The 24,971-nt window shown below is 38.7% G+C and overlaps 1 protein-coding gene across 1 annotated transcript in view; it reads right to left on the reverse strand.

Annotated features, from left to right (window-relative positions):
• EXT1 (exostosin glycosyltransferase 1) overlaps positions 1-24,971 on the reverse strand; it is a 303,105-nt gene that overhangs the window by 36,161 nt on the left and 241,973 nt on the right. Inside the window, exons 2-3 of the mRNA XM_081326143.1 lie at positions 7,666-7,759; positions 3,393-3,500 (exon numbers count right to left, since the gene is read on the reverse strand). Of these exons, the coding sequence (XP_081182269.1) occupies positions 3,393-3,500; positions 7,666-7,759 (202 nt within the window). The remainder of the gene's footprint in view (positions 1-3,392; positions 3,501-7,665; positions 7,760-24,971) is intronic.

Raw genomic sequence — 24,971 nt, forward strand, 5'->3', positions numbered from 1 at the left:
AGGTTGGCTTTACATTTTCTTGAAAGAGCGTGAGAGGTTTTACCAAGGTAGGTTCAGCTTAAGAAATAAAATAATTAATTAAATGGTGTGGTCTGAATAGGCAGCTAAATGTGTTCATACTCTAATAAGCCAGGGAATCAACATGATTAACTCTCAATCCAGGACGGGAAAGACTTAGGTTCAAATCCTGCATTTAAACCCGAAGCTCACTAGGTGGTTTTTGACTGAGCACTTATTTTACAGGAGTGAGCACCAAGAGAAAGAGATAGGTAGGAAGAAAGGTAGGAAATATGGAAATAAAATTCTTTATTATTATGCAGAAAAGATAAATCCCATTTACTGATAAAATTAAAATAGATTAGCTACCTTTTCAAGAGACTACATACACAGTAAACCTTTAACTGTGCAATATTATACATTTGGTCCTAACACCCTATGTTTTCAATGGGAGCTTTGCATTACTTAGTCCATTTAGGATTGCAGCTTTTTTTTTTAAAAAAAGCCAGCCTATTTAATTGGTTTTGCAATTCTAAGGGGCCCAGCAAAGAAATCTTGTGAATTTATAAATTGGCAAGAATGTATGAATTTTCAGGTAGATTTTGGTAACATTTACATTTTGGGCAATCATTTGTTATATGTCCATTGGAGTTGAGGGGGGGGGGGAGAGCTAATAAATTCAAATAAATAAATAAAAAGTTCTGCATTATGTTTAATTGACTGCAGTCAATTAAACTGTAGTCCTCTTACAACTATCTGTTTAGCGACCGTTCAAAATTACAACAATATTAAGTGACTTATGACCAGTCCTCACACATACAGCAGCATTCTGATGGTAACATGATCAAAATTTGGGCACATGTATTTACAATGGTTGAAGTATCCGGGGTGTGTGTGTGTGTCACATGACTGCCATTTGAGACCTTCCCAATCGGTTTACGAAGAGCAAACTTAACGGGGGGGAAGTTGGCTTGGCTTAATGAGCACAAGGCCACTTAACAACTGCAGTGATTCACTTAACAACCATGGGAAAGAGATCATAAAACAAGTGTGACTCACTTACTTAACAACCACTTCCCTTAGTGATGGAAATTACAATCACAGCTGGGGTTGTTAGCAGGAGACTGCCTGTGTTTTCTGAAGCCTATCTTTACATGTTGGCTCACTTACAACACAAACGAGGGCTTCTGTTTTTAATTTCGTTTGGCTATTTACTCTTCATCTCTTGGCTTACAAGATAGGTGTGGGCAACGATGAGTTGATGCTGACCTGCTATGAATACAAGGGAATTATTAGGACAGGATGATGCTTTAATAGCAGGCCAGGGACACCATGACAAGGAAGGAGAAAAGGGATGCTAAAATGACAACAACAGGGAAAGTGGCTTCAGTCTGTCTGAAGCTGGAGCAGCATGACAGCATTTGAGAATATGTAAATAAAAACATCCGAGTGCATCTAAACTGGGAAATGAAAAACTGTAATGCAACAAAAACATTTCCCAAAGCAGACATTTGGGCTTCACGCCAGCTCTTTAAAAAACATTGTTAATAATAGTATAGTAGCTGTTCTAGTAAGGAAGCAGCTGTGAAGATAATCAATTCTGCATTACAGGAAACAACAAAGATCAGAATATTAATGTACTCTTGGGAGGCAGGGGACATTCACAGATATTTGGAATTCTGCGCGGCCTTCTTCTCTTACCTTCGGCAGCTAAATACGTCAGGCATGGTGTAGATTTTTACATTTTTTGCCAAATTTAAATATATGTTGGTCACACGCCTGGCGGTGCAGCACGTGCCTTGCATGAAAAGGAATTCAGGTTTATTCCTTGAAGTCTCCCATTAAAAGGGTCTCAGAGGCATCTTCCCTCTCCTCCCTCCTCCTATAACAAATTGGAGAGCAGCTCTGAATCCAGAAGCACTCTTTCAGAAAAGCACCGGGCTTAAGCCACAAAATAACTTTCTCTGGATGACAGGTTTTTTTTCCCCCAGTGGGGAGAAATACAAGTAGCCCTTGACTTGCCACCAGTTAGAGCCAGAATTTCCACTGCTTAGCAACACAGTTGTTAAGTGAGTCGCGCCAAATTTCATGACCTTTTCACCACGGTCGTTAAGCAAATCACTGCCGTTGTTAAGTGTATCACGCGGTCTTTTAGTACAAGGGTCCTCAACCTTGGGAACTTTAAGACTTGTGGACTTCAACTCCCAGAATTCCTCAGCCAGCAAAGCTTAGTCTTAAAGTTGCCAGGGTTGAGGACCCGTTTTAACACTAGGAAGGCGTCAAATGTTGATCACCTGACGCCACAGCATGCCGCAACTCTTGCAAATACAGGCCGGATGTGCCAAGTGCCCAAATTTTGATCATGTGACAGTCGTAAGTGTGAGGACCTATCACAAGTTACCTTTTTCATTGTCATTTGAATGGTCGCTAAACAAATGGTTATAACTGGAGGACTCCTTATAAGAAAGACCCAATAGTCTCTATTAGTGTAAAAGCAGTGACTTGGGCCATTTCTTTCATTTCTATTTAAGTGTTTAAAAGCAGGAGATTAGCTCCAAATTCTTCAAAGGAGATTTGCAAAGGAGAGAACAACATCCCAGAATAATCCAGTAGTTTGTGTTTTTTCCACTGGATGCCGAGTCTTTATAAAATGCCAGAATAAAAGGAAGTGATGGCGATCTGCATCTCCCAGATTAATATTACACCAGCCAGAATCACTCCTGTGAGTTGGGTGGCCATATAAACATGATCAATCAATCAATCAATCAATCAATCAATCAATCAATCAATCAATCAATCAAATATGAATCAGAATTTAGTTATCTACCAAATGTCGCACTTTTCAAATTTCAACTTCAATCTTCTGTAATGTTGTAAAGGGTCATAAAATACTGCAGATATTTCAACAGTAAAACATGAAGCTTTTAAATATGTATCTTGAGTGCTTTTTAATATTTAGAAGCTAAATTCAGGAAGAGCTCGGAATTAGAGATAAACACATGTGAGAATAATATGTAGGTTGCCCCAAACCCTAATTTAGGATGAGAAATATCAGGATTATAAATATTTTGACATTGCAAATCACTTTTGTATGGCAAGAGCTTTCAACTCGAGCTCTTCCACACACCTATATATATATATATAAAAATAACAGATGCCGCTACATTTTTAATCAAGACATTTGGAAGCTGGAATGACCTTTATGTCAGAAAGTGAATAATGCTTTATTAAATGAGTTAATATTCACAATGACACAGACAAATCCTGGCTGATAAAAATCTCTTTTATGGCCATGACCTTTTGGATATATCTTTCCTGAAAGTAGAGAAGATGGCTGCTCTTGTCAACTGACTGGATGAAGGCCTCTGTTTTCCTGCCATTCGCCCACGCCTTACCTGTAGTAACAATCTTTCATCTCCTATGACGGCAGCTTGATTCCAATTAATCACCTCTGAGAACGGAAGTTCCCATCCATTGCTGAGCATCACAGGAATACAGGCAGCCTGTACAAAAAATATGGGGGTGGACAGTTTCAAGATTCAATTGCAGGAATTGGGTATGCCTAGTTCAATGAAAAGAAGGACTAGGGGTTGACATGATAGCAAGTGTTCCAATATTTAAGGGACTGGCACAAAGAAGAGGGGATCAACCTATTCTCCAAAGCAAAGGAGAGATGCAACCTACAATTAAGGAGAAATTTCCTGACAGTGAGAACTATTAATTAGTGGAATGATGTGCCTTAGGAAGTTGTGGGTGCTCTATCACTGGAGATTATTATGAAGAGATAGGACCAGGGCTTTTGTTCTCATAGAATGCTCAGAACGGAGTTCCGGCACCTTTTTTGGATGGAACCTTGTACAGTAGGCAAGGTGGGTTGTATGACATGTGTGAGTTCCGGCACCTTTTTCTTTTACAAAAAAAGCACTGGATAGGACAACCATTTTTCTGCAATGGTATGGGGTCTCCGGCTCAAGCAGGGAGTTGGATTAGAAGACTAGAAGACCTCCAAGTTCCCTTCCAATTCTTATTCTGTTAAGATGGCATTTCAATGAACAATTAACAAGCTGTACTTTTCCAGAAAGAGGAGTTTGTAGAAATAACCTTTGGCAACACACCTTTACACATGCATTAAAAAAAAATTACAGATGTGATGACAGTGGTTCATTAGTTCAGTAGTAGTTCAGTTGATTGGGATATTCTATATAAATACAGACTGAGATTTTCAAGAAATAAAATGTGCCGAAAAATGGTGTTAGATATAGATTCTTAGACGTTCTCTAAGGAAAGAGAATGTGACAGCTTTTTGTCTGGACCTCTTTTTGGACCAGAGTAAAATACATGGGAAAATGGCATTGTCAATGAAAATGAAAATATTTGTCACTATTGCAAATGAAAATATGTTAAGAATTAGGGATAGGTTTAGATCCCCTTGGAGTCAGGGCCGAAAATTGATGCTAGGGATAAATTCTTAGAGGTTCTCTGATGAAAGGGAACATGGACCAGAGTAAAATGCACTGAAAAAAAATCCCATTGCCAATGAAAATGAAACTAGAATTAGGTTTGTGTTAGGGTTAGATTTCTTTGCGTCAAACATTAGATTTGAAGACTAATGTTAGACATAGATTCTTAGAGGTTCTCTAATGAAAGAGAACATACAATGGAAAATCTAACTGCAAATTACCATTACCCACTGAAATTAGGGTTAGATCTCCTTAGAGACAGGAGTAAAAACTGATCTCTGGGATAGATTTTTAGAAATTCTCTAAGGAGAGCGAAGATTACAGCTTTTTGTTTGGACTTCTTTGTGGAGTAGAGTAAATTACATGGGAAAATGTGATTGACAGTGAAAAGAAAAGTAGTGTTAGGGGTAAGGTAAGTGTTAAAGTTAGGGTTAGGTTTGCTTGGAATTAGAGACAAGAACTGATGTTAGAGGTTCTCTAAAGAAAGAGCATGCAATAGCTTTTCTTCTGATTTCTTTATGGACTATAGGAAAATGCACAGGAAATTTCCATTGCCAATGGAAATGAAAGTAGGGTAGGAATAGTGTTAGTGATTTCTAAGGATAGTTTCTCAGTGATTCTCTAAGGACAGCAATAGTGACATCTCATTTCTTGGACTTCTGTAAGGATAGCAAAGATGATAGCTTTTCGTTCGGACTTCTTTATGGATCATAGTAAAATCCATGAAATATCTTATTGCCAAAGAAAATTAAACTAGGCTTAGGATTAGGAATCCTAAGAGGCAGGGGCGAAAACAGATGTTAGGAATAGTGGAAAAAAATAAGTGACATGCATGCTGTGTGAACTGGGTAATTTTGCTTCCTATATTTAACTGTGCAATTTTTAGTATCTTTTTTGTAAAATCCTCGTGTCACTGCATTGTCAAACAGAGACGTTATAGCAGCAAGATAATTCTCCAAAACATGTCTTGAATGGAGTGGGTAAATTGTTTTATTTTGCATCATTTTAATTGTGCATCCACTTTGTCCTGCAGCTTCCTTTCCCTGAGAATGTGTAACAAACAGAAATTACCTTTTAAGACTTATCTAGCAGTGCAGTGTGAAAAACTAGGCTAATTTTGTAAATCTGTGACTCTATATAAACCTCAAAGCCCACATTGACCTGGACTGCTAAAAACCGAAATGTTTTCCCATTCCACTTCAGTGGAAGTGTAAAAAATTTATAGTGTAAGTCTTCAAATGCGCATATCTCAGTTAAAAAAAAAACCAAAAAAATTCCAAATCTCTTGGTGGAACTTCGTATCTTCTGAATATGTAATAGGTCAATGTTGTTTTCTGGCTCTGGGAGCCAATAAAATACTAAGTGATGTATATTTTCAGCAAAAAACTTCACCGTTTTTGCTCTAAAGTAATATTTCTAACTCTATTTGTCCAATGGTCTAGGACAGGGGTGTCAAACTGCTGGCCCGCAGGCCGGAAGCGTCACGCAGAAGCAGCACCCACCCCATTGCCAGCAATGGCAAAACCGTCCTGATACATTGCACGACGTCACATGATGTCGCGACTTTGACATGTCTGGTCTAGGACAATCTTTAAGGAAATATAATGGTACCTCTTGATGATGAGAAACTCCTGTGAGCCTCTGGCTAACCTCTCCTGAAGAGGAATGGATGCAGAAAAACAGAAGAATAGAGTTGGAAAGGACTTTTAGAGGTCTTCTAGTCCAGTGGTTTCCAACTCTTTTGGCGCCATTGACTGGTTTCATGGAAGACAATTCTTCCAAAGACTTGGGTGTAGGGGAGGTTTCAGGATGATTTAAGCGCATTACATTTATTGTGAACTTTATTTTTATTATTATTACACTGTAATATATAATGAAATAATAAAACTCACCATAATGCAGAATCAGTGGGAGCCCTGAGGTTGTTTTTTCCTGCAACTGTTGACTATATTTATCATAACTAGTTCATTGATTGGTAATGAAAAACACACCCTCCTGAAAGTTGGAGGTTTCTGCTGGTTGATCTGAACAACTTCGAAGAGGCTTGTAAAGAGGAAAGAAAGAAGGAAGGAAGGAAGGAAGGAAGGAAGGAAGGAAGGAAGGAAGGAAGGAAGGAAGGAAGGAAGGAAGGAAGGAAGGAAGGATAGTTGCAAAGCCAACTTGTTTGGACCCTTAATTCTGTCTTTTTATTTTTCCCTTTTACAAGCCTTTTTTAAACTCTTCAGAACAACCAGTGGAAACCTCCTTTCAGGAGGGTGCGCTTTTAATTGCCAATCAGTGAAATAGTTATGGTAAATATACTCAATTACATGCATGGTTTCCTACTCCAGCCCTCACTCCCTCTCCTCACCTAGGCCCTTTCAATTCTCCAATGCTGCTCCAGCAGTCTTCAGCTAAACACACGAGGGGGGGGGGGGAGAATGGAGAGACACATTCTCTTGGAGGGAGAATCCATACATTCTTCCATGTACATGTACATGTGCGCAAACCTCAGCTCATCCAAAGATCCACCTCCCTTCATGCATCCACACATCCTCTCTTCTCTGTGCATCCACATGTCCTCCCTTCTCCGTGTATATCTGTGCAAGCCTGTTTCCATCATGTATGGAGGAGGGAGGAAGGGAGAGAGAGAGAGAGGGAGAGAGAAAAGGAGGAGGAGAAGGAGGTGCCTCTGGCCTCTGGCATTTGGCTTGGGGAAATAACAGTATCTCACTCACGGCGAATTGTTCTGTGGTGCAGAGTTGCCCTAGTGTAAGTCACCTGAGGTAAATTGGCCAGGGTGAGCAGGCAGAGGTGAGACAGCGGCTGTGAATTGTTCCACTCTGGCAGTGATGCTAGTATTGGGGAGTGGCTGCAAATACAGATGAAGCTTCACTCGCACACCTGCCTCTTGCCTCCAGCTGTGAGGCTCATTTCCTAGCAGGCCATGGACCCTTACTGATCCATGGCCTGGGGGTTGGGGCCCCCAGTTCTAGTCCTGCCCCTTACTCAAGCAGGAGACCTTATACTATTCCAGACAAATAGCTATCCAAACTCTTCTTTAAATTCTCCAGTGTTGGAGCACCCACAATTTCTGAAGGCAAGTCATTCCACTGAAATATAATCTCTGTTTTCCTCTTCCTTTCCCTACCACCTTAATACCCAGGACAGAATTTTACTTGAGGGGAAAAACAAGCTTAAATAGAACTAAAATATCTACTGTTTTTACCTGCAGGGCCTCCAAGAACCTGAAGGATCCAAGCCTCCGGCCACGGGGGACCAGACAGAAAGTGGCATTGTGCAGCATTTCACGATAATCATACCTAAGAGAAGGGGAAATAAAATAAAATAATACATTAATAATGAATCTCAAGATAAGTGCGCATTAAAATATAAACATCTGGCAGTGGACATCTGTTGTTAGAATAATTTCTGGACAATTTCATATTTGTAAAGTTAAAGTAAGATTAAGAGGAAAAAAGAGTAAGGCAAAATGCATAAATGAGTTTTCTGAGTCCATGTGTTCAAGCACAGCATATGGTAGGAAGACCTTACAATTGATTCTTATTTAAAAAAACTAAGACAGGTGGGAAATTCATCCATGATCTATAAGATTAAAACAATCCAGAATTTTTTATTCAAAATTTATGGGAATGATGATGATGACGACTAACTCCTAGAATTTCCTAGCCAGCCTGGCTGACGGGAATTCTGGGAGTAGAAATCCACATATCTAAAAATGGCCAAAGTTAAGAAGCAGTGGTCTAGATAGCTTAATCCTGTGATCCTATGAATAACACAGACTAATTTTCAAACACAAACAAGTATGAATATGCTACCACATGCTGTTTATCACTATTTTGTCTGCCATTCCTAACATTCTTACTAAGGAATTCTCTGTCTGCACTTGAGAAAACAGTTGAGAATAGAACAAGTAACTCACTGGCACACCAAATCAGGATCAGGATAGTTTTCTTTCAAGATTTGCTTTTCTTTGGGAAGAAGATCACCAACTACAATTATGGATTACACAAGTTTCTAATGGTCTATACAGCAGAGTTCAGTTTGGTTTAGATCATTGGTTTGGTGAGCTTCTCTATTATCACTTTTAAACTATGAATGTTGGTTTAGCTTGTCATTTGAACACTACCAATTATGATCAGTTCAATAAATTGAATTGAATCACATAGAATCTTGATATGATCTATGAGAAATAAATCATTTTGTATTTTTTAGGAATAGCACTGTTGTTGGAAAGATTGTACTTTGAATCCAGGCTTGGTCATAGTTAAAGCAGCCTACCAAAATCAATTGACAAATTTAGTCCATTGATTTAGATTGCATACTCTACTCTGCACCCAACTTTGTACATTTTTTGCCTCTATAAGAATTTTACTTTCAAAGTGGCAAATACCTTTTAGACAGGATAGGATTAATACTGCAATATCTTCTGATATATAATGCATTTATGTAACTCAGGTTAAGTAGTAGGGGCTTGCCAATTTTGGCTGACCTTGGTATGATTTGGTTAATAATTGGATAGGATATCACCAGGAAATTTCAGGGGTACATCTATAGACTGAGAACCAAAATCTCTGTGCTGTTCACAAGGAAAGAAGCTGGTCACATTCATGTACTCATCCTCAACAGGAAGAATTTTTTACTTTATATTATGGATATCCACATATATCCACATCGACTAGTGGCCCCCAGGGGGAGGGCCTTCTCTGTGGGTGCTCCGGCACTATGGAACCAACTGCCGGTTGAGCTCCGGATGGCATCGGACCTCCGCTCCTTCCGCCGCGGGCTGAAGACCCAGTTCTTTGAACTAGCTGGTCTGGCCTGATGGGGAGGGTTTTTTTTAACGGGTTTTTTATTATTTTATTGTCATTGTATTTTAATTGGGCATTGGTTTAATCTCTTTTTAATTTTTGTACTGTTATTTATTTATATATGCCCTGTTAACCGCCCTGAGTCCTTCGGGAGAAGGGCGGTATAGAAATTGAATTTAAATTTAAAATTTAAATATATATGAAAATCAAATAGTTTCTTTTTCTAAGCAAGCTAATGAATTGTTGCTTAAGAATCTATGTATCTATGTATCTGTCTATGTATCTATGTATCTATGTATCTATCTATCTCTATCTATCTGAACAATTGATTTTATTTTCAAATATTTGAATAGAGGAAAATGGATAAAAAATATTGGAGTTTTATTTTCTCACACATAACCTGTGATTAATGAATTAATTTAATGCATTCCATAACTGATCTATGTTTTCCGTTGAGATTATATATTGATACAGAAGCTTCACACTCAAGGCATCGACATTTTGTCAACAGAGAAGAAAATCTAATATCCAGCAAAAGCCACCAAGATTAATCAGTCAGTAATAAAAATCCTCTTAATCAACTAGGAAAGGACAAAGAATGGATAGAATGAATCATGGTGCAGCAATATGTCAGCAAGCACGAATTCAATGAGAAGGAGAAACAATTCTGGATGTTTATCTGCATTATAACATAAGACTAGCTTAAAGAAAAAGAAAAATTGGCAACAACATAAAGGAACAATGACCAGTGTTCCTAAAAGTTAATGCATTAAGGGACACCCTACTTTCTTTTAAATTCCAACAAACGTTTGCAAAAGCTTTTACAAAGAAAAAACAAACCACCACAAGCTCCCCCCCACATTAAATCGCTAAAAGTTTCATGCCAGATTCTAGCTAATGGTACTTTTGGCAAACCTGTAATGACTTGGAAACTGCCAAGTGCTAAACTGATGTCAAGAAAGCCAAGATTAAATATCTCTTCCTACTGTTCCTCTCTAGCTTGAACACCTATACATTTATTTCTCCAGAGACTTTTGCAAACTGCAAATAGGTGCTGCTTTGACAGTTAAAATCATGCAGCAAAATTTACCCAACCCTAATAATCTCATTTAATCATAGCCTGGAGGCACTGATTTTTTTTAAAAAAACTTCTTTTTGCATTGGACAGGGGAAAAGTATAGAATATACAGAAATGGAAATTCAGCTCTGTTTTTATATTTATTCTCCTCGAAGATACAAAGACAGGTGTGAGCTAATTTTGATAGGACTCATCCCTACAGGAGTTTGTACTGGTTTAAACATGGATGTATAATTTGCATGAAAAAGGGTCCTTGAAATAAGTTAAGACGAATTTCAGGAAACCCAATTACATGTTCCATCTTTCTGTTATGTAAAACTACACAACATCTAAAAGAAAGAAAGAAAATCTTCTCACTATCTCTTCCCCCTACTATCCTTAATCTCAGTCTTTATTTTTTCATTTATGTCTGCCCAAAACAAAATTTCATTCTGAAGTTGATCAGCCAATTGTTAAGTTTTCATTAGATTTCTCCAATCAAATCTTTAGTGAGCAGGGAAGAACTGGAAGAACTCACTATAGCATCTATTTTGAAACTGACTGCAAAATAACCAGAAAAAGGAAAGACTTTACCTACACCTAGGACTTCAGCATAAGAACAATCAAAATGCTACAATTACTGAATTGTAATTTAAAACATTTGTATGCTGCTTCTTGTTTTAAGAAAAAAAAATCTTGAATTTTTAACATTGCCAAACAGGGATAAATGAAGAAATATATAGGGAACAATAGCACTGACTGCATTTAATTTATCGTTTTAATAATTTAGTTTAAATCAAATTTAATCCTATCTCACTCCTTTGCCCTGCATCTCACTTCAGAGTCCTTGGAAAGAAGGCAAAATGTTCCACCCACCAAACCCTACATCATTCTTGCATAGGTGCCAGGCTAATCTGCTCTGTATTATTCCAATTTTAGCATATAGGCTGCCCAAGCGAGCATAACCTGAGTTTTCCTGTTTTAGCATCAGCCTGATGTCTAGATGCTTGCAATGCTTTGGTAAAAGCATTTAAGCTTGGCTGCCCATTTGCACACCTCACTGCAGCCTGAGGTACAAATACAAGGTAATGTGACTTTGAACTAAGCATGGCTCCTGATGAGTACATTGATTAAACCCTGCAGTTTTCTTGGGAGCAGTCACTGACTTCTTCTAGCATGTGTTCCCATTTGCCATTTCATCCTTCAGCTCTGGGATTCTTGGTGATCTTATCCAGGTATTAACTAGGTGAACAAAGCTCCCTATTTTTAAAAAAACAAAAACAAAAACCCTAGCAATCATACCCCTAAAGCAGTGCAAATTGTTTGCAATCGTTCTGAAGTGTAGTAGGCTGTCTACTGAAGCTAAAATATGTCATTTTATCATTTCCAAACAAAAGCTCTGCGATAAAATAAAACGAAAGTGACCCACTTTCTACACTGTGGAAGTACAGAATTCTGCAACCTGTTAGGTTATGCAAAGGGACAGAAGACAAATTTTCTATTATTCTGCAACAGTGGTGAGTTTATAGAGCTTCCTTTCGTTCTGCTATTTGTGAGGGAGGGACAGAAAAACACACGTTTTGGAACCGTAAACACCCCCCCCCAAAAAAGAATATTTGCCCACACTTCCAATTTCAGTCATAGCTGGAAGGGCTAGGAAATTGCTTACATGGAGGAAAGAAAAAAGTGGGATACATGTCTAGGAAAACTGGAGCCATCTTTTATTCTGTATCATATCCTTTCTATGTGGCCCTATGTAATCACGGCATATCTAGAATCTTATTTCTTTTAAGCAGAATAATAATAACAGCAATTTCTTTGGCTTCGTATGAATAGTGCAATACAGTAGTACAATTCAACAGTCCACAGAGTCGAGGAGGAGGAGGAGGAGGAGGAGGAGGAGGAGGAGGAGGAGGAGGAGGAGGAGGAGGAGGAGGAGACTACTTCTCAATCACCTTTTTTCTTCCCTATGCATCAACCATCTTCTTTTTCAAGTTATACTGCATGGAGAAAACTTTTCTATGCATCCAAGTATATATTTCTCACCAGGGTCTATATGCATTAGCCTTATATCATCCATGTAAAACATACTTAAAGTTTGGAAAAGCTACACATTTTAGAAACGGTCATTTCTAGCAGCCACGTAAGGATCTTCCAAATACTGAAAGAAAAAAAAAGTGAAAAACACTTTGTTATTAGCACTTGCACCGTCTGAACTAGAAACTGGTCATTTTAGAACTGTATCTAGGTAAACAATTTAGAACTGGAAATCCTTCACATGTTCGAAGAACAATGTGATAGCAATCTCTAGTCTGAAGACTCATTCAATTGGGGGAAGAATGTAGCTCAGTGAAGTAACAAGAACGCCTAAGCTCAGATAATTATGGAACATTTCCAAGAGAAGAAAAAAAATCACTGTCTCTTTAAAGGTCCTTTTCTCTCTCATTTCTTGGCAAGTTTTGGATGCCGCTGAACAAAAGGAGAGGGCGTTTTCCAAACCTATAGAATGCATATTAGTCAAGAGATCCATCCAGGCCCATATTAGTCAGAGATCCATCCAAGGAAGGAAGAAGACACTTTTACCTCCACCCCATTTTAGAAGATACAAAGCATTGGTTTTTGCGGAAACAGATGAATAGTCTTAGATTCTCATTATCCAAAGTGATTGACGGACACTTTTCAGTCTTGAACCGACCGTTCTTACATATAAATTATATATCCTACTTTGATCCTTTAGGAGTCAGGAGCACACACTCAGGAAGAGGAGGACACTTAAAAATCCACTGAATTAAAGATCAAAGAGGTATAAACCTGCTCACCTGCATGACTCTTTTCATTTTCATTCTGCTAAAGATACCAGTCGTTGCAGTCTACTCAGTATTTTTTAGCAGTGAAATCATGGAATCTAAGTATCAGCTTGGAGAAGACGATCTAGCCCAGGGCAGGAAACCAGTATTACAGCCATCTCAACAGATGGGAATCTAATTTATGCTTAAACATCTTGACTATTGCAATGTACTTATTCTACATGTAGGCAAGAAAAACCAAATGCATAGGTATAGTATAGGTGGTACCTTGCTCAACAGTAGTAACTGTGAGAGGGATCTCAGAGTCCTGAGCCAGCAGTGTGCTGCAGCTGCCAAAAAAGCCAACACAGTGCTAGGCTGCATTAACAGAAGGACAGAATCAAGATCACGTGAAGTGCTAATACCACTTTACAATGCCTTGATAAGGCCACACTTGGAATACTGCATCCAGCTTTGGTCACCATGATGTAAAAAAGATGTTGAGACTCTAGAAAGAGTATAGAGAAGAGCAACAAAGATGATTAGGGAACTGGAGGCTAAAACATATAAGGAATGGTTGCTGGAATTGGGAATGTCTAGTTTAATGAAGAGAAGGACGAGGGGGGACATGATAGCAGTGTTCCAATATCTCAGGGGTTGCCACAAAGAAGAGGGAGTCAAACTATTCTCCAAAGCATCTGAAGGCAGGACAAGATGCAATGGATGGAAACAAACCAAAGAGAGAAGCAACCTAGAACTAAGGAGAAATTTCCTGACAGTAAGAACAATTAATCAGTGGAACAACCTGCCTCCAGAAGTTGTGAATGCTCCAACACTGGAAGTTTTTAAGAAGAGACTCGACAGCCACTTGTCTGAAATGGTATAGGGTTTCCTGCCTGAGCACGGGTTGGACTAGATGTCCTCCAAGGTCCCTTCCAACAATTACTTCTTCTTCTTCTTCTTCTTCTTCTTCTTCTTCTTCTTCTTCTTCTTCTTCTTCTTCTTCTTCTTCTTCTTCTTCTTCTTCTTCTTCTTCTTCTTCTTCTTCTTCTTATTATTATTATTATTATTATTATTATTATTATTATTATTATTATTATTATTATTATTATTATTATTATTATTATTACATGGAGATGCCCCTGAAAAGTTTCTGGAAGCTTCAATAGCTTCGAAGTGTGGTGGCCTGGCTGGTTGTGCAAGCCTAGAAATCACTGTTATTATTATTCTGGCTGGTTTATGCAAGCCACCTCTTCTGCAGGCACCGCAATGGCTGTTGAATTGCTTCTGGGCCTAATTCAAGGTGCAGGTTGTCACCTTCAAAGCCCTACATGGCTTGGGACCAGGTTATTTGAAGAACTGTCTTTTCCCAGTCATATCTTCACGACCCACCAGAGTGGGGAGGCAGGGAATATTATACGTCCCTCCCTCCCTGTGGAACACCATCCCTTTGGAGATAAGATCTGCCCCCACTTCGACACTCTTTTGCAAGGCCCTGAAGGCCTGGTTCGGCCAACAGGTCAGGAGACCTCACAGTGATACACAACCCATCAAATGACTGGTCTGACCGTGGTTGCCAGAGGGGTGGGGGTTTATTGATTTTTGTACTGGGTTTTTATCTTTGTAAGCCACTTGGAATCATTGAATTAGGCGGCCATATAAATTTGCTTAATACATAAATAATTAAGTAAAACATCTCAGTGATTATGTAACTTCCATTTGATCCAAGTGAAGAAGGCAAAATGAGGCTGGAGTATGGTAAGATAGATACAGAGTTGGTAGAACAACTGTGCCAAACAAGTGGCTTTATGTCAAATTAGGTCTCAAGTGGTGTACTGAAGAGTTCTGCCACCAGGTTCCTGTAATGCTTCTAAATCATATTTGCTAGCTAAGATTTGCAGTTCTTCCTGTTTTCCCCCCAGTACTGTGTGAATTTGCATTGAGCCTGGGGTAATTCTAGGGTACTTCTTGGAAGCCTTGGGTGACATAATTTACCTATCCATCTTGAATTTATGCACTCATTATTGGATGGCTCCACAGACAAAGGAAGGAAGGGAGGGTGGGAAGGAAGGAGCAGAGGAAGGAAGGAACAGAGGGTGGGAGGGAAGAAGGAAGGAACGAAGGGAGGAAGAGAGGAATAGAGGGAGGAAGGAAGGGAGGGTGGGAGGGAGGAAGGAAGGGAGGGTGGGAGGAACCATGTCCCGGAGCTCACCCCAGTCCCACCCTCCACTGCCGGAGACCCTCAGATCTACCCCAGTCCTGCTCAGGCACCCCTTAAGTGAGTGATGTCGAGCTGGCCACACCCACCCAGTAGGCCACACCCATCCTAGCCACACCCACCCAGCGCCTCCCCCCGAGGGCAACCACAATGCTGATGCGGCCCTCAATGAAATTGAGTTTGATACCCCTGCTCTAAAACATTCTTCTTAACTCTTGTGATCAGATCTCATGCTAGGAGTCCTTCATCTAAAAATGTAGTGCAGTGGTTAATTATGAACTAGTAATTAAATTAGAAATTCCAAGGGAGAATTCATCTTATATGTGAGGGTTAGTTCTCACACAGTCAGCTGAAAACTGTATGATAGCAGGTTTGGCTGTTACCAAAATAAGACACAGATGGAAATTGATGCTCTGGTGCAAAAGAGAATCTGGCAGTCTTTACATGCTGTGACAAAGTAAAGTGCAAAACAAACAAATAAAAAAACACCAATCCCGTTTCCACACATACAGAAGTCACTAGAATTCTTTTGTTACAGCTTCCCAATTTATTTTTCTGAAATATTTTCAGAAGTTCTCAAATTCCTGTAAGATTGCAGACCAAAATTTGCCTGCAGGTGGCAAAGTAAAATTTGCCTGATGCTGTAGTCATGTGTTATATTAAAAAAGGAACTACCATTCTTAAAACATGTCTATAGGAAGAACCAGCTTTGAAACATGGTGTTATTCATTATAGTAGTCCTCAACTTATGATTATGATTGAGCTCAAAATTTCTGTTGCTAAGCGAAATATCTAAGTGAATTTTGTCCCATTTTGTGACCTTTCTTGCCACAGTTGTTAAACGAATCACTTCAGTTGTTAAGTTAGTAACATGGTTGTTAAATGATTCTGACTTCCCCATTGATTTTGCTTTTTTTATTGAAAAGTTTTACAATACATTTTAAGCATAAACTCCTTCCGTCCCCCTCCCCCCAACTTCCCCTCCCTCCCCTCCCCCCAAACTTTCCCTCCCTCCCCCTCCCCCACTTGACTTCCCAGAGCTGAATACAGGGTATTGCCTCTAACAAACTTGAGCTAAAATATGCTAACCATCTATAAATACACTTTAAATCCCATCACACTTTAACTCCACTTGAACATAACTAAATAATAATACATCTTATAATTCTAATACTCATTCATATGCTAAATGAAATTTTTTAGTCCCATATTTATTCTGAATATAATCGATCCATCTTCTCCATTCCGAAATATATCTCTGTTGCGATTCTTCTTTCAAATATGCTGAAATTTTTGCCATTTCTGCCAAGTTTGAAACTTTTAAAGTCCACTCTTCTATAGTAGGCAGTTCCTCCTTCTTCCAGTATTGCGAAACCAAAAGTCTTGCTGCCGTTATTAAGTTCAACATCAATTTAGTTTCTATAACGGTAGAATCTGCAATACCCAACAGAAATAACTGTGGAGAAAACCTTATCTTTTTCTTAAATATCTTCTGCATATTCCACCAAATTTTAATCCAAAAAGCTTTAACTTTTTTACAAGTCCACCATATATGGTAGTACGTTGCATCCTCACAACCACACCTCCAACATTTAGGCTGATAATTTGGATACATGCATGCTAATTTTTTAGGATCTAAATGCCATCTATAAAACATTTTATAAAAATTCTCTCTTAAATTTTGTGCCTAAGTAAATTTTACATTTCTGACCCAAATTTTTTCCCAAGTATCCATTGTTATTGGTTCCTGAATATTCTGGGCCCATTTTATCATACAATCTTTAACAAGTTCCGTTTCTGAATCTATTTCTATCAATGCATTATATATCCTTCTTCTATGCACTTGACTTTGATGTCTAATTTGCTTTACCAAATTTCCATCTGTTGTTGAAATGCCAATTTTCTGATCTTCTTTCCATCTAGCTTGTATCTGGCCATACTGAAACCAAGTTTGTACTATTTTCCCTTCTTTTAAAATATTAAATGGCTTTAATTGCCATACATTCCTTTCCAGTCTAAGAATATCTTTATATGTAATCACATCATGTTTAAATCCCAAACTTATATTTACTATCGCATGTTTAGGTATTGCCCAAATTGGTATTTTATAATTTAACTTATATCGATTTTTTTCCAAACTCGCAACAGGGCATACCCATTGATTTTGCTTGTCAGAAGATCGCAAGCGGTAAACACATGATCCCGGGACACTGCAACCGTCATAAATATGAGTCAGTTGCCAAGTGTTTTAATTTTGATCATGTGATCATGGGCATGCTACAACAGGTCTAAGTGTGAAAAAGACGGTCATCAATCCATTTTTTTCAGTGCCGTTGTAACTTTGAATGGTCACTAAACAAACTTTTATAAGTCGAGGACCACCTGTATAAAAGTAACGAGAGAAAAAGATTGCTTTTATGATCTCATTACAATTATAGGTAAACAACAGATGGGCATTTGAATCAAATTATAGTGCCTATCAGTTGGATACAAAGGTTAAAATAAGCTTTGTTTAAAATACTCATTGCTTTTCAAGTTACAGATCTACTTAAGAAAGTGAAACATTTTAAGTGTTTTGAATCTTTCACTGAAAATATGCACTGGAAACTCAGTTAACTCCCAAATAAATACACTTGACCTCAAGGAGGTTATTATTAGCAAGCAAAGCTTTAAATTTTGAGAGTACAGCTTTAGCAGTTAGCACTACAGATTTTTCCTTAACCAGATAAAACAATGGATGCACTACCACCTCCGTCCCACAGCAGGGAGAAAAATGCTTTTTCAAACAGATTATACTATCTTTTAATTTAGAGTCAAATAAGTAGCTCTGCTATTTGACTGTTGAAATAATAGCATTAGAGAATGCTGGTGCTAATTCTGCAACTGGGCCACTGTGTCTCCACAGGTGGTGAAGACCCGGGAAGGAATCACATGATAGTTGCTATTTATGCATTTTATGTAAAATGGGGTTTGAGTTCTAGTTTTGGAAGGTTGCCTGCTATATAAAATATAGCCAGCTTAAATATCAGCAAAAAAGAAAAATAAAGGATGCTAATCATGAAAAAAAAATCCTGATAACTACATCTATAACAGTGAAATGTGTTAAGTGAAGGTATAAATGCAGATGTATAAATAATGCTCCTATCTAAAGTAAGATACAACCCAGCTCATCCCACTGAAGAAGGGAGTGACCAGCTGACCTGTGCATTGTGACAGTCCCGTGTTCTTGGTGTTGCTAGTTAATTTTAGAATTTGATGTACAGGTGGTCCTCGACTTATGACCACAATTGAGCACAAAGTTTCTGTTCTTAAATGAATGTTGTCCTATTTTACGACCTTTCTTGCCACAGTTGTTAAGTGAATCATTGCAGTTGTCTAGTACCACGGTTGTTAAGTGAATCTGGCATCCCCAGTGACTTTGCTTGTCAGTTATGAAAGGTGACCCTGGGACACTTCAACCGTCATAAATATGAGCCAGTAGCCAAGTGTGCAAATTTTGATCATGTGACCACTGGGGATGCTGCAACAGATATGTAAAAAACTATCATGCTGCTTTTCAAAAAGGCAACTAGATTTTCACAGTTTTTTTCCTTGAAAATGTTTCATTTCTTATCCAAGAAGCCTTTTCAGTTTTGGAGAAGGGAAAAAACAAGAAAACCAAGAAATTCAATTGCCTTTGGGAATAAAACCTAGGCTCTTGTTACACAGATCCTAGAACAATTCACTCCCAAATATTTCCATGACAACAAAAAACAAACTCAGAATTGTAATTTATGAATGAGTTCAATACTTAAGGAAACTCAATATACTTCCTTCTCACGGATCTGTTTAAAGTTGTTTGAATGTTTAAATGTGAATAATCTTTCACCAAGGTCCCTTTTGTGAAAATCTTAGTAAACAGACACACAAATATCTCATCAGATGTATGGATATGTATATATATATATAAAAGAGATAACAAGTATATAGGAAATTCCATTTGACAAAAATATTTCTCCTGTTGGACAAACATTTCAAATACTCCCAATCTATCTTAGTTCTTTCACATCTAGTGGAAAATGTAAATATTAGTGAGCAATTTTTGAAATATCCCTATTACCTGTAATTTTTATTCTGAAGGCTGTTCTATTAGAGCTGAACAGAAGTAGAAACTTATACGCGATCTCAAATCTTATATATTGTATGACTTTGGGACAAAAAAAAAGGATCAAATTTGGCTGCAGACAGAAACACATTGCTGAGATCTCAAGCCCACTAAATTTTTAAAATGTGTTTGCAAAAAATGTATTCCCAAATATTCTATATCACTTACCACTGATTCTTCTTGTTTGCCTTAGATTTTAAATCATGTGAACTGGAATTCGGTTATATATACAAGTTACGGAATTTTTATTGGAATTTTTACCTGGAATAGCTTACAGTTGAATATGAGTGGAAATCAAATCCCCCCCACCCCTCATATTACTGATTTAACTTCCTAATCTCGTTGGCATACAGTCTCAATAAAATACTCTCATCTAATGAATTTAACAGTTATTTACTTGAGGTAGTTTTTCTGGAAGGATTTGAGTTCCTATCTTTGTGGTACTTACTGTAAAATACAAAGACTATCAAGGCTGGTCCTGGCAGGTATAAAACATTTATTGTAATATAATGCTAAAGAGCTAACTTTCAATCCCCTTCTTACAATCTAAAATACACTAATTATCAAGCATCGGTGTTTATAGATGCAAAAGCCAGTGAAGTATACAGAAGGGTGGATCAATTCATGATGCTACACTTATAAAAACTATATATGCTTCCTCACAAAGGTTTCTTTCTGCAACACAGCAGAATTTTCTCCTTCATCTTTAACATTGGTTGATTGAATAGTCATGAAAGTTTTATGTTTTATTTACATTAAACCTTAAATCTGCGGAATTGTTAACATACGGAAGTATCTCAGTTATTCTGCTGAGTGTTAAAGGTAAGTCATCTGTAATTCTTTTCTCATGGCTGTAGACAAACTGTTGGGGTAAAATAATTTGCATACTACTAATAATAATAATTTCTCAAATACTTTGGCCACCTAATGAGAAGGAAGGACTCACTGGAGAAGAGCCTAATGTTGGGAAAGGTTGAGGGCAAGAGAAGAAGGGGACGACAGAGAATGAGGTGGCTGGATGGAGTCACTGAAGCAGTAGGCGTGAGCTTAAATGGACTCCAGAAGATGGTAGAGGACAGGAAGGCCTGGAGGAACGTTGTCCATAGGGTTAAGATGGGTCGGACACGACTTCGCAGCTAACAACAACAAATAATAATTTGCATTAATCCACATATGAGATGCATAACACCACTTTCTATTTCTGGGGCAGTGGAATTCTAAAATACCAATAATAGTTATATCTATAGAAGGAATAAAGCTATGTAACATATTATTAAGGGACGCGGTGGCTCAGTGGGTTAGGACGCTAAGCTTGTCGATCAGAAGGTCGGCAGTTTGGCAGGTCGAATCCCGAGTGCCGTGTAACAGAGTGAGCGCCTGTTACTCGTCCCAGCTTCTGCCCACCTAGCAGTTCGAAAGCACGTAAAAATGCAAGTAGAAAAATAGGGACCACTATGGTGGGAAGGTAACAGCGTTCCGTGCGCCTTTGGCGTCTAGTCATGCCGGCCACATGACCACGGAGACGTCCTCGGACAAACGCTGGCTCTTCGGCTTTGAAACAGAGATGAGCACCGGCCCCTAGAGTCGGAAACGACTAGCACGCATGTGCGGGGGAACCTTTACCTTTTACATATTATTATAAAAACTTCTTTCACTGGCTGGAAGAGAAAAGCTGTTTCAAAATTAATTGTGATCAATTCTTTAAGCCTTCTACTGCAGTAACAGTAAGTAGAGGATTACCAGATACTCCCTTTGTCCCTGACAATTCTCTCTCTAACCTGACATTAATTTAAATTTTAAAATAACCATGGCACATTGCAATGAGCAATTGTAAACTAACTTGTAGCATTATTATCTTCAGAAATCTCCTAGGCAATTTTAGAAAGTTTGAATGAATAGGTTTTGCAGCTCTATGCCTTGTTTTCAAATGAGGAAGGAAGGAAGGAAGTCTACAGAAGTGGTGGTAGTAGGGACCAACCAGGGAAGCTAGAGAAGATGGTGGGACCACAATCTTTCCAGTTTGTTTCTGACAATCAACCACTGCAAGTCTTTTTGAGTGTGCCTTTGACCTGCTTCCAAAATTTCATTTCTACCACTAGCCCACAAATAGTACTTTCTTCTGTACTGGAGTACTGGAACTTGTTGGTTCATTATTTCTGCTGCAAATTACTTGATTTAAGAGAAGCCAAGTGTGATAAGGTTCGATTTCGGCTATGCAACCTCATTCTACAATATGTTGAGCATTATTCCTGTCATATAGACAGGCGGAGTCATGATAGTGATTTTTAGGATTGGTACTCAAAGAAGCAATATGTACTGATTCACAAAATTCTACAATCAATGGAAGATATTCACCTCTGACCCTTTTTCTCAATCATTGGGGCTGTATGTCAATAGCCTTATAATTACCAATAATTTCCTTTCCAATATTGGTGGTAAGACTGTGAATCAGGCTTTCCTGTTCACCTTAGACTGCTCCATCAGCCTTCTCAGGACATCAGCTAGTACAGGGGTCCCCAATCCCCGGGCTGCAGCCCATTTGGAACCAAGCCACGCAAGTGCTCGAACGCATGCAGCTCCACTTGCATGAGCTGTGTGGCTGACCGCACTCGCTCGCTGCTTGTGGGGAACCATCCCCTCTCACACACCCCCACCGCCGCCAGTCCGCAAAGCCAGAAAGACTGAAGACCACTGAGGTAGCAGATGTCAGACATGCCAAGCCATAACACTTAAGGCAACCCAGATATATTCTGTCTGCCTAAAATAGACTAAAGATTCCCTAATCCTCAAGAAATCAAGTAGAGGGAATACTCAATCCGTGCTTCTCAGTAACAGCTCCTTTGCTTTGGAATAGCCTGTCCCTTCTGCCATCGTTTCAGAAAGAAATTAAAACCAAGCCTTTCCAGTGGGTTTTCAAGGCAGAAGGGACAAATAGTACAGAAGCAGCTCAGGGGGATAATTGTTTTATTTAATTTGAAGGACCCTGCTATGCTGTACTTTTATGAATAGCTTTCAGTGTGGTCTAGGCAATGTACAGAAGATTTTTCAAATTTACCAGAATTGTAGGAGGAGACAGTGTATGCAAATAAATAAATAAATTCTGCCTGCTGAAGTTGATGGAAACAGCCTTGCTTGCACTCTTATACCTTACTTCATTCCAGGAGCATCTGTCACACATTTTATTAGCTTTCAGGCTTTTTTCCACAATGATTAAGTGGTGCACGCTTCCAGCTATAAACAAATGGCCCTATTTGTAATCAATTCTAATTTATTCACAGTTTAATTGAAATATCCCTCCTTTTTACCACCCGTAGCTGAGAAAACATACCCAACCTCATCTATCATCCAGGTGTAAACACGGAAATGCTGTGTTGGCACATCATGGTGTTCTTGTAATTTCCATTTACAAGACTGTACAATCCTCCTCCTTCTCCTCCTCTCCTTCCTCTTCCAAACTTCTTGAAATTCCTGATTCTTTACTATTCCACCCATTACAAACAGATGGCAAGAGTTGAGCTCAGTTTGTTAAGACATAACTTACATATTTCCAGGTGTTTAACATTTTCCCCTTCTCACTTCACTGAAAATATTACCACAAATTTAAGAAACTGCTCCTCCCTCTCCCCGAATATTCTCTGAGTCACTCCTAAACTAACTTGAACATTGATTTTTTTTAAAAAAAGGATTTTCAGTCATTTTGTTCCAAAATAACCATCACAGAGAGTATTTCTTTTATTCAAAATCAAAGACAGATCTCCAGCAAATAACGAAAAATCCTTTTACACTAAATAAGCAGATCCATGAACAATCTATTATGGTAGTCTTCCAAATTTGTAAATGTGGGATTCATTTTTAAATCTCAGCACCCTTGAATTTTATCAGTCATTTGAAACACACATAAAGGGCATACGTAGTATACGAAATTAAGGAAACTACGCTGAAAATCCTGATCAAGGATTGAAAGCTGGTTTCAAAGCTGGTGCAACTTCCAATGAACAGTTTCCTTGTTTAGTTCACCTGCCACAGAATGTCCATATTTTGTAGAATATCTCTAATGGAGCTCCACATACCAAGCATATCTAACTATAAGAAGGTCTACTGCATGGAACAGAACAGAACAGAATAGAGCTGGAAGGGACCTTGGAGGTCTTCTAGTCCAGCCCCCAGCTCAAGCAGGAGAACCTATACCAGTGATGGTGAACCTTTTAGAGACCGAGTGCCCAAACTGCAACTCAAAACCCTCTTATGTATCGTCGGGTCCAGGTGGGCGTGGCCCATTGGGTGGCTGTGGGCAATTGGGTGGGCGTGGCCCATTGGGTGGGTGTGGCTGCTGTGGTAACGGCAGACTGGGTGGGACTAAAAAGTTCAATCAATCAATTCCAACTTTGCGAAATCTTTTTTTTTTCCTGCGAGAAGTTGAAATTCATTGTTTGATTGAACCTTTTTTTAAAAAGCGAAAAGGTTTTATGATACCCAGCTGAAGGCCTAGGACTGGGGCGATGGTGTGCGTGCCCACACAGAGGGCTCTGCGTGCCACCTGTGGCACACGTGCCATAGGTTCGCCACCATGGACCTATAGCATCTACCCTTTTTGGGTTTTTTTAAGAAAAACATCATAATCTACCAGCCAGAGCCTTCACTATATAAAGTTGTCTAATATTAAAGAACAAGGTATTTCTAAGTATATTGACTTTTGCCAGCCAGCTGCCCAATGTGGCAGTACTGTACAATATATCCTGTAATGTCAATATCCTTTCTGCAAATCTGCAGGTCTCACTGAAAAACACTCTTACCAAAAAAAGCATCTGGAGTCATTAAACATTCAACAGCCAAAGTTATTAAACACTGCAGGGCAAACGACAAGTAAAAGTAGACATTCTCAAGAGCAGAGCATGATTCCTGGAGAACACAGCCATCCCATGTTCTTGACCACACTAACAACACTATCTTCATTTATTTTATTATTAAATTTGTATGCCTCCCATTTCTCTACCAAGCAACTCTACCAAGTGATATCTTCTCCCAGTCTGTTTTTTCCCCCCAAATTTCCTAGAGCATAAAACAAAGGAATTTCCTGAAGAAAATCCAGCCAACTACCGATCAGGCATGACCCTGCTTAGCTTACCAAACCAAATGAAATCAGCCATGTGCTGCCACATGCTATTGTAGCCCTTCCTTTTTTCTTTTGCAGGCTATAAAACAGGGGTCTTCAAACTTGGCCCTTTTATGACTTGTGGACTTCAACTCCCAGAATTCCTCAGCCAGGCACATGCCTGGCTGAGGAATTCTGGGAGTTGAAGTCCACAAGTCATAAAAGGGCCAAGTTTGAAGACCCCTGCTATAAAATCTCAAAATTCCCTGGTTAACTAATTTGCAAATAGGAATGGCTTACATTAAGAGTCCAGAAATACTACAGAGAAAGAGTGAATAGAACCCAAACCAAACGTCTGATTTTGTGCCACACAGTATCTATTGATAGCTTCTTTTCCATAAAGCAT

This window comes from Vipera berus (genome assembly GCF_964194415.1).
Source record: "Vipera berus genome assembly, chromosome: 3".
NCBI lineage: Eukaryota > Metazoa > Chordata > Lepidosauria > Squamata > Viperidae > Vipera > Vipera berus.